Genomic DNA, 9,380 nt, shown 5'->3' on the forward strand with positions numbered 1-9,380 from the left:
GCAGGCTGATGAAGTCAAGCCGGGTTTACCGACAGTTGATGCATTAGGTGTTCTCACCTGAGTATGCACCTTCCAAGTTGTCTGCACCAAGGATTAATGTGGAAGGTGAACCAAGAGCAAACTAATCTATCTATCTACTGTAAACAAGTAAAGCAGTCTTCATAAATTACACTTGCAGCATAACACAAATTCATGTAGGCTTTCTGGTGAACACAGGGTAGTTGGGTGCCGGGGTTGTAACCATCAACCTCTTTTGTCTTCTTTTGTGGGGATTCTTTAATGGGATCATACTTTTCAAAACAAATTATATTTTGTATTCAATACTCTTGAAACTAATGACTCACAGCATAAACTTAATCGGAAATTGTTTGCTAAGATCACAGATTTAAGGCCAAAGACTTCGAGCGGACTTCTTTTTGAGACCAGATGAATCATCCTCTACTGGACATTAGTAAGAATGCAGGTTTAAGGCACTTGCTGCACTTTTCAGACCTGGAAGCAAAATCCATCCTTTTCTGTGGGGAAACTGTAACATCCTCAGTTTCTCAAACCAGAGACAAGCTAGTGTGTGGAGATTTACTGCAGATGTCCTGTAGGGCTCTCTCTGTCTTGAAAAAGGCAAAATGGACAGAAATACAACATATTTTTCCTCTCGTCTTAAATGCCTACTCCTGCAACTTACTACTTAGTAACTTAGTTACTTTACTGATTATTTAATTTCAGAAGTAACTACAGAAATAAACAATGTGTAAAATATACAAAAAAATAGAATGTATAAAAATATATACATGCATTGGTGCATCTGTACATTGTAAGAAAAGTAAATATGTGTATACATATAATAATGAAGATGATGAATATTGCACTTGGTGAATGAATATTGCACTAGTGAATGAATACTGGATATTACACAATATAGGAATGTCAGATATTGTTCAGTATGAATAATATAATATTGCACAGTTACAGTGGGTGAGTGTGTGAGTTCAGGGTGGTGATTGCTCTGGCGAAGAAACTGTTCTTGAGTCTGTTTGTTCTGGCTTTGATGCACCTGTAGCGCCTGCCAGAGGGCAGCAGGTCAAACAGGTCAAAGCCAGGGTGTGAGCTGTCCTTGATGATGTTCCTGGCTCTGCTGATGCAGCGGGAGGTGTAGATGTCCATCAGGGAGGGGAGAGGGCAGCCAACGATTCTTTGTGCTGTCTTGACTACCCTCTGAAGCCTGACCCTGTCTGCCTCAGTGCAGCTGCCGTACCATACTGTGATACAGTACGTCAGCAGGCTCTCAATGGATGAGCGGTAGAAGGTCAGCAGCAGGTTTGAGTCCAAGTTGTTCTTCCTGAGGACCCTCAGGAAGTGAAGTCGCTGCTGAGCCTTCTTGATAACAGCTGTGATGTTATCTGACCAAGAGAGATCAGCAGAGATGAGGACACCAAGAAACCTGAAGGTGTGGACCCTCTCCACATGCTCGCCGTTGATGTAGAGGGGAGCTGGGTCAGTCCTGTGCTTCCTGAAGTCGATGATGATCTCTTTGGTTTTCATGGTGTTCAGTACCAGGTTGTTCTCTGAACACCAGGCTGTCAACTTCAAGACCTCCTCTCTGTAAGCTGCCTCATCTCCCTTTGAGATGAGTCCGACCACTGTGGTGTCGTCAGCAAATTTGACGATGAGGTTGTTATTGTGGGCCGGACTGCAGTCATGGGTGTAGAGGCAGTACAGGAGGGGGCTCAGCACACAGCCCTGTGGGGAGCCAGTGCTCAGTGTGCGGGTGGAGGAGAGATGGGGGCCAAGTCTCACAGTCTGGGGCCGTTTGGTTAAGAAGTCCTTGATCCAGGAACATGTGAGAGGGGGGAGGCCCAGGGTGTGCAGTTTGGTGGTGAGAATGTCCGGGATGATTGTGTTGAACGCTGAGCTGTAATCCACAAAGAGCATGCGAGCGTAGCTCTGCTGCTGCTCCAAGTGGCTCAACACAGAGTGGAGGGCTACAGCGATGGCGTCCTCTGTGGATCTGTTTGCACGATATGCAAACTGATGGGTGTTGAAAGTGGGGGGCAGGTGGTCTTTGATGTGCTGGAGAACCAGCCTCTCAAAGCACTTCATGATTACCGGTGTGAGGGCCACAGGGCGGTAATCATTTAGGCTGGTGACAGATGACCTTTTGGGGACGGGGATGATTGTGGCTGTTTTTAGGCAGGGGGGGATGACTGCTTGGGCCAGGGAGAGGTTGAAAATCCTGGTGAGAATCAGGGTGAGCTGGTGGGCACACGCTCTGATCACCTTGCCAGGTACTCCGTCTGGTCCGGTAGCCTTCCTGGGGTTCACTGCCAGGAGCACGCGTCGTACCTCATGCTCCTGGACGGTGAGTGGGGTGCAGCCTGGTGGGGGGGGCAGGACTGGAGCAGATGGGTGGTCCTGAGGCATCTCAAAGCGAGCAAAGAAACAGTTAAGTTCCTCTGCTAGTGACACACTCAGGTCTCCTGCAGTCACATCACAGCCTCTGAAGTTTGTGATGTTCTGAATTCCCTGCCACACCTTCCGTGTGTTATTGCTGGACAGATGGGACTCTATTCTCCTCCTGTAGTCCGTTTTGGCTTTTTTAATTCCTCTTTTCAGGTCAGCTCGAGCAGCACATGGCACTGAACAGGAGTGGCCCTCCAATCTCATTGTACATCCTGTATAATGACAATAAAGGAATTCTATTCTATTCTATTCTAAGTTAGATTTCAAGTTAATTTATTAGTTACATTAAACAGCACCAGTGTTGTGCCAAAAAGTGATCGTCTGTATTTAAATGGCTGTAAATGACTTGTTGGCCTAATTATATCAAGTTTTTGGTATAATATTTTAATCAAGGTAAAAACTGTTTTTGACTTAAAAAATGTTTTTTTAAACAGAAATCTGGCTCAGAAGGCTGCAGAAATCACAACACATGCAACATCACAGTTCTATAAATATATTTTAAATGGCCAAAAGCACTGGATTGATTATAATGTAGGTACAATAACACACTCTTAAAGATTTTTGAAAAACAAGTTATGTCTTCATTTTATATATAAGTCCTTCATAAATCATGCTGACTGCACTCTATTTACCAATACAAGCAAATACATTACACATAAGCACATAGAAACATCGGAATCACTTTATGGCAGATGATCACTTTTTGGGGGCCTCCTGCATTAGCCGCAGCTTGCTGCTTCACACCACCTGGTGGCACTCGCTCTGTAAGTGTGACTGTGCCGTGCTGCGACTCCAAATGTTTCTTCAAATCTGACGTAGTGTTTTTGAAGCTAGATAGCACTTTATCGCCAGCACAGAGTGCACAACTAACCTTGATATTGTCATCTTTAGCTGACACAAACTCAAAATAGTGCCTGTATTTCCAGCTAGAAAACACGCATCTCTCTTCTTCCTCCCTTGTTTACATTTGTGTCGCTGTGCTGTTATTGTCCTCAGTGTTGCCAGATCTTGTGACAGAAACGAGCAACCAGCTCTATGAAAACAAGCCCAAAAGAAGCCCAACTGGCAACCCACAATATTGTGTAAAACTGAGGCCGATTTTTAAACAGTATAGCTCTATAGTAGTATAGCTCATTTCTTTGTTTTGTCTCATTGTGTTTTGAAGCAGTAAAACCCATGCTTCTCAGCCTCATAGAAGAGAAGGGTGCACAGTTTTGTTTTTTTTGTGTTTGTGTGTGTGTGTGTGTGTGTGTGTGTGCTTCTCTGTATTAGCATGTTGAACTAAATCAGCATGGTGAGCACATATTTCACACTATGTCCACTTTTAGCGCCACTGTCTCCCATCTGAGCTCGGATCCATTCTTTAAGTGCTCTCTCTTTTTCCCACTCTTTATTATATTTTTTTCTATATTTTCCCCACTTACTGGAGCTCATTGTCTCCTCACTCTGGGCTGTTATGAGTGTTTGTTTGGGTGTACGCCCGGTCAATTTGGGCAGGAGCGATAAACAGGAAACGGGGGCTTGGAAGGGACAAACTACCTACCACGCGTCTTTTGCTTTGTTAAAGGGCGCCGAGAGATATTCAAGGAGTTTCACTCGGAAAGAAAGTCAAGCCCAAATAAGCAACTCCACGTTCAAAAACAAGCCCAAAAAAACCGCAACCCGCGACTCACCAGATTTGCAAGCGACTCTAGAAAAAAACAAGCCCAAAGTCGCTTATTATAATAAGCGGACTTGGCAACACTGATTGTCCTCATGCTGAAAATGGGACTTAATTGTCGCATCGGACAGACGTCACTCCCCGCGACGCAAGAAGAAAGCAAAAATATATCTTTTTACTAAGGAAAATGGCAAAAACAGTAATGCACTGTGACTTGGATAAGTAACTTTAATCTGATTACTGGATTGCAAATAGTAACGCGTTAGATTACTTGTTACCGAAAAAAAGTAGTCAGTAGTTACTAAGTAACGCGTTACTGACATCACTGGATACAACTTCCCAAAGCCCCATGACCCAATGTACGTTCTCCTGTTTATCTGCGTTGATCCGCTTTTCTGCTACAAAATAAGCATTCTTCACCAAATCACATTTAAAAACACTGCTGCAAATTAAAGTGATGACATTACCAGAAAAGTAACTTTACCTTTTCATGCCCATCTTGGCTTATGTGAAGTGTTATAAGTGTTATAATGTGGATGGTGTTACAGTGATAAGTGCCCCATCAACAACCATTGGGAACATTAATGGATCCTGTGTTTACACATGAATCCAGTTAAGATAATTACACACATTAAATACCTTTTTTTTTAATATATCAATTTTAATGTTTATATCATAATTGAGAGCAACAAACTAAAAAAAAACACATCAAAATTAAAATGTCTTATTTAAAGGAGAGGAAGTTTAACACATTTGCTATGAGACAAACAAGACCAACTTCTGCTCCACAAAAAGTGATTATTGTGGCTCAGTTACTCCTGAGCTGCTTATGGCTCAAAGGGTTCTCTGTAACTTGTGAGTCAACTTTGAAGGTCATCAACTGCTTATTTATCCCATGAGGAAGTGTCAGTGTGGCAGTCCAGCCTTCCTATTTGTGTGAATATTTAGTTTTAGCACTGCTGTTTACTGTATTCCGCGTTCCAAAAAAAAAAGAGAGGTCTTCAGCATTCCTGTTGAAGATACTGGCAAACAAAAGGCACTTAATGGTTTAAGGTGCATATATGGTCATACTGCTCAAAAAAAATTAAGTGAACTCTTAGAAGCACAGATCAGCTTTTTATGAATGAAATATTTAACCTGAAAATTTCTACCGATGTAAAAGTACTTTCAGGTGCTCCCTTATTTTATAAGAGGTCACCACAGCAGATGGATCTGCTTCTTTGATTTTGTCAGATAGCTGGGGCTGGATTTGCGTTGCCTCCTCAGGAATGTGAAACAGACATGTTCACGACCACAGAGCCACTTAAAATCTTCAGACATACATCGTATCATTTATTGGTAACAGTAGAAACCAAAATTCAACCCTTTGAGGGCTGAATTTAAAAACACCAAAAAGTAGCACCCTGCAGCTTTTAACTGGAGCTCTGTGCTTCACTGCCTTAGAGGGCAAATGCATTTTAATTTCAATTTGGATTCTGGCTTTTAATTATGCAAACAGAATAATCATGACTAGTTTTTACTGCCACACAGCCTCAACTGATTTATCACTCATTTCTGATATAAAGCAAAAACAAATTTAAGCTGCATGCAGTACCAACATGCTGCACTTACATCAAGTAACCCAACCTCTTTTGGGTGTATTCATATTTTATGTCCAAATATACTGTGTAGTTCTGATATTTTATGATAGTAATACCAACCCACCACCTCCCCCAAATTAGTGTCTATTGCCAGTGTCTTTACCAACCAAGGAATGAAGTCAGCACCACAGACTCTAAAGGGATACAAAGTATGAAATAATGTGACTGCTTATTGATTGCCCGGCAATTAAAGCTATTTTATACCTGCAGTGTGGCTCCTTATGAGTGGTGCCATTGACAAAGTTGACATCACGTCCGCTACAAGTCATGCACCTCACAAGTCACCTGACACTTTGTACTGGTGCAGAGATTCACAGATTATAGAGACGTTCCAACAGTTAAATAACTAGCATAACAAAATCCACATTTCTTTAACAAAAATGTTTATTAGCATTCACCTTAAGCACTTACAGGACATTTGAGTTTCACAAAGGAATGCAATACACAAATCATCATTAAGCAGGCAGAGCTGCCCTTTAAACCCTTCAACTAGGGATCCCACTGGACACAGTTTCAAAGCGAGCAAGACCAGTAAACAGTGGATAAAACCACAGATACGGAGTGGGGGGAGGAGAGGAGGGGAATAAAGAGAAAAGAAAGGAGAGAACCTGTACAGCACATGGAAGGAAGGTGAAGTCACAAGACAGAAGAGGATGGATGATCTGCCACACCTGTGAGCTTACAAACCGGAAAACAGCAGCGGAGGGTCGAGCCCCGGAACAGCACCGGGCGCTCAGCACCGCAACACGCCACACCATGTCACCACCGCACTGCACCGCATCTTAACAGCTAACCAGCATTATTCAACTGCTACACAACTGCGCCTAGTGCACAAAAGATACACAAGAAAGAGGGTTAGAGTCATAGGAAAGCAACTTTAACCAGACAGAAAAAAAAAAAAAAAAAAAATTGACAGAAAAGAAAATGCACACTGCTGGATTAGCAAATCGCAAATTAAGTGGGTTTTATTATGCTGTACAATGGGCCATTTTCCAAGTAAACGGCATGTGAACATTGAATGCCTCACCCTTTTCACATCAACTTAAAAGAAAAAAAAAAAATTATAGCCAGCTGGAAAGGGTGTTAAAGGGTTTCACTGGAAGAAAATCTTTAGTTCAGAAGAATTTTTTATGTATGAAAATCAAAATGAAAAACAAAATTTAAATAGAAAAAAATCCTTACAAATCCCTTTGAGTAAGCTCTCAGCTTTACAATCATGCCAAATTTACAGAATTTGTTTCGGTAGATCAACTCAAATTAAACATTTTAAAACATTTAGACCAAGTTCCAATAACCTTTCAGTCTGCATTCAGTGGCAATAGTTGAGTCCACTTCAATCTGAGACTCTTCCTGATGTCCTCAGCAAAGCGTCAATCATTTGAGATCTGGAAGGAAAGACAAAACAGAGTTAGCAAGAGCCAAACCAGAAGTTACATCAACTAATGCAGCTGACCTGGATTTTAACATGTAATACTGATCTGACTTTTCCCATGACACATCTATCAAAACTGGCTCTATGGACATCATTTTATTTTAATAAACCTAACATTTCTAGTTATTGTCACATTTGTTTTTAATACCTTTCTTGGCCCCCACTCTCCCCAAAACTAGCTCTAACAAGTCTCTTACACTCGGGCATATTTGAAAAACAAACCTCGGGGTCCGTTCCCTTTGTGAGAGGCGGAGGAAACCACAGTGCTCAGTGCATCTGCCTGTGGTCCCTGTGAACGTACCTCACCACACCACCTCATACACCAACTGACAGCCCGAACCACCGCCATGACGACCTGCTCCATAGCAACCACCGTTGCCTTGGTGACCTGCTCCTTAGCAACTGCCATCGCTCTCAGCAACAGGCAGGTCACATGGGCGGGTCACACACTAACTGTTCTCACACTGCCACACCCCCATCTCCTCCTCCTCTCTTTGCAAACAGGACTCCGCAGCTTGGAGGAAAGAATTCCACATTTAGGTGAACGTTTTGAGTGAAGCACCCCCACGTCCCAACCACCCACTCCCTCCCATACACACTCACATGACTACAAATATCCCAGTTTCAATAAATCTCCCATTGTCTGTGTATGCCTTAGATTGGTTGAACATGCAAGCAAAGTAAAGCATACACAGAACTTGGACTGTTGTCTACATCAGTCCGACTCTTATTTAAATAATACAAACATCGGGGATTCTGCAGACTTTGTTTCCTGTATGCAAATGACTGTCATGTAGCTCAAAGACTGCAGAACACAAACCCAAGTGATGGCTGACTCCCATCTCATATACAACATTTGAGACTATAACATAAGCCACCCTTTCCCCTGTATACCGTCATGTTGCATCCAAATTTGGGTTAAGACTCTGCTCCGTTGTCCTCTGGAGATTTAGGTCTACTCTTGGATTTGGATCTGGACCTGGACTTGGACCCTCTGTTGGAAGCTGGGGTTCGGCTCCTTGACTTGGACCTAGAGTGAGACCGAGATCTGGAAGGGGACTTTGACTTGCTCCGCCTGGGGGTTCTGGACTTGGACTTGGATTTGGATTTGGACTTGGACTTGGACTTAGACCTGGACCTTGACCTGGATCTGGAGTAGGAACGGGACCTAGAGCGACTGTAGTGGTGCCGGCTCCTGGATCTAGAGCGGCTCCGGCTCCTAGAGCGGCTGCGGCTACGTCTTCGACGGCGAGGACTGGTTGATCGGCTACAGATAGGAAGAAAGGAAATACAGTTTAACAACAGTCCCAAAAACTGTTCTGATAAAAGAGGTTGAAGCCCCAGGTATGATTATTTTACCCGTTTTTGTGCACGAGTAAATATGTTTGTGGGTCATAATGCATTTGGAAACTACATCTTGGGCTGTAGCTACAATTTTTCCTCATTTTAAAAGCATAACTTTTGAAATATACATCTATAAGTTAATTAAAAATTTATTATCGATGCGCAAACATAGGGCAAAACACTCAATTAGTCATAAAAAAAAATGAGCAGGACGAGGTTGCTACTTCCGTTTAGGTTACCATGTGCTCTGCAAACTGCAAGGACAGCTTTGTCTAAACAGCTCGTGCGCTAACTAAAGACTATTACCTCCTGCTTCTACGACCGTATCCGTATCTTCGTGGTGGAGGCCCTCTCCGGCTGTACATGGAGTCTGGTGGCCTTCCGTATCGGGCCATCTGAACCCGAAGCTCCCGTCCGTCGAGCAGCGCGCCGTCCATGGCGTCCATTGCGTCTTCGGCGTCTCGCTTGTCGAGGAACCGCACGAAGGCGAAGCCGCGGCTCTCCTTGGTGTACCTGTCCCGTGGGATATACACGTCTCCCACGCGGCCGTACTTCTCGAAAACTCGGCGCAGAGTTTCTGGCGAAGTTCGATAAGTAAGGTTGTCCACTTTCAGGGAGGTCATCCCCTCAACGTCTGGCGGCGGCCTTCCGTAGCTCATTTTCTTCGTCTGCAGGCAACTAAGCAGGCTAGTTAGGACGAAAAACCTTTAGACCTAGCGTGCTATTAACCAGCTACCGTGCGTGGTAAAGCTATAGCTGGTGAGTTTCAATTAAAATTCCGCTATTTTTCTGATAGTTTCGCTCCGCCAGTTTTTCTTTTCCCTCCGCGTTGTTTTTCACGTGAAAT

General features: G+C 43.3%; 1 protein-coding gene across 2 annotated transcripts; it reads right to left on the reverse strand.

The window, feature by feature from the left end:
• Positions 1–6,123: 6,123 nt before the first annotated feature.
• srsf2a (serine and arginine rich splicing factor 2a) lies at positions 6,124–9,380 on the reverse strand. 2 transcript variants are annotated; one of them, XR_004021489.1, is made up of 4 exons: positions 8,840–9,380; positions 8,084–8,456; positions 7,053–7,142; positions 6,124–6,581 (listed from the first exon to the last, which is right to left on the reverse strand). XR_004021489.1 is itself a non-coding variant. In XM_030755472.1 (3 exons), the coding sequence occupies exons 1-2, from the start codon at positions 9,190–9,192 to the stop codon at positions 8,108–8,110; spliced, it is 702 nt and encodes a 233-aa protein (XP_030611332.1). In that variant the 5' UTR covers positions 9,193–9,380; the 3' UTR covers positions 6,124–7,142; positions 8,084–8,107. The 2 variants fall into 2 exon arrangements, 1 of the variants encoding a protein (XP_030611332.1); XM_030755472.1 differs by having other exon boundaries at positions 6,124–7,142.

The sequence above is a fragment of the Archocentrus centrarchus genome, chromosome 19 (genome assembly GCF_007364275.1).
Source record: "Archocentrus centrarchus isolate MPI-CPG fArcCen1 chromosome 19, fArcCen1, whole genome shotgun sequence".
Classification (NCBI taxonomy): domain Eukaryota; kingdom Metazoa; phylum Chordata; class Actinopteri; order Cichliformes; family Cichlidae; genus Archocentrus; species Archocentrus centrarchus.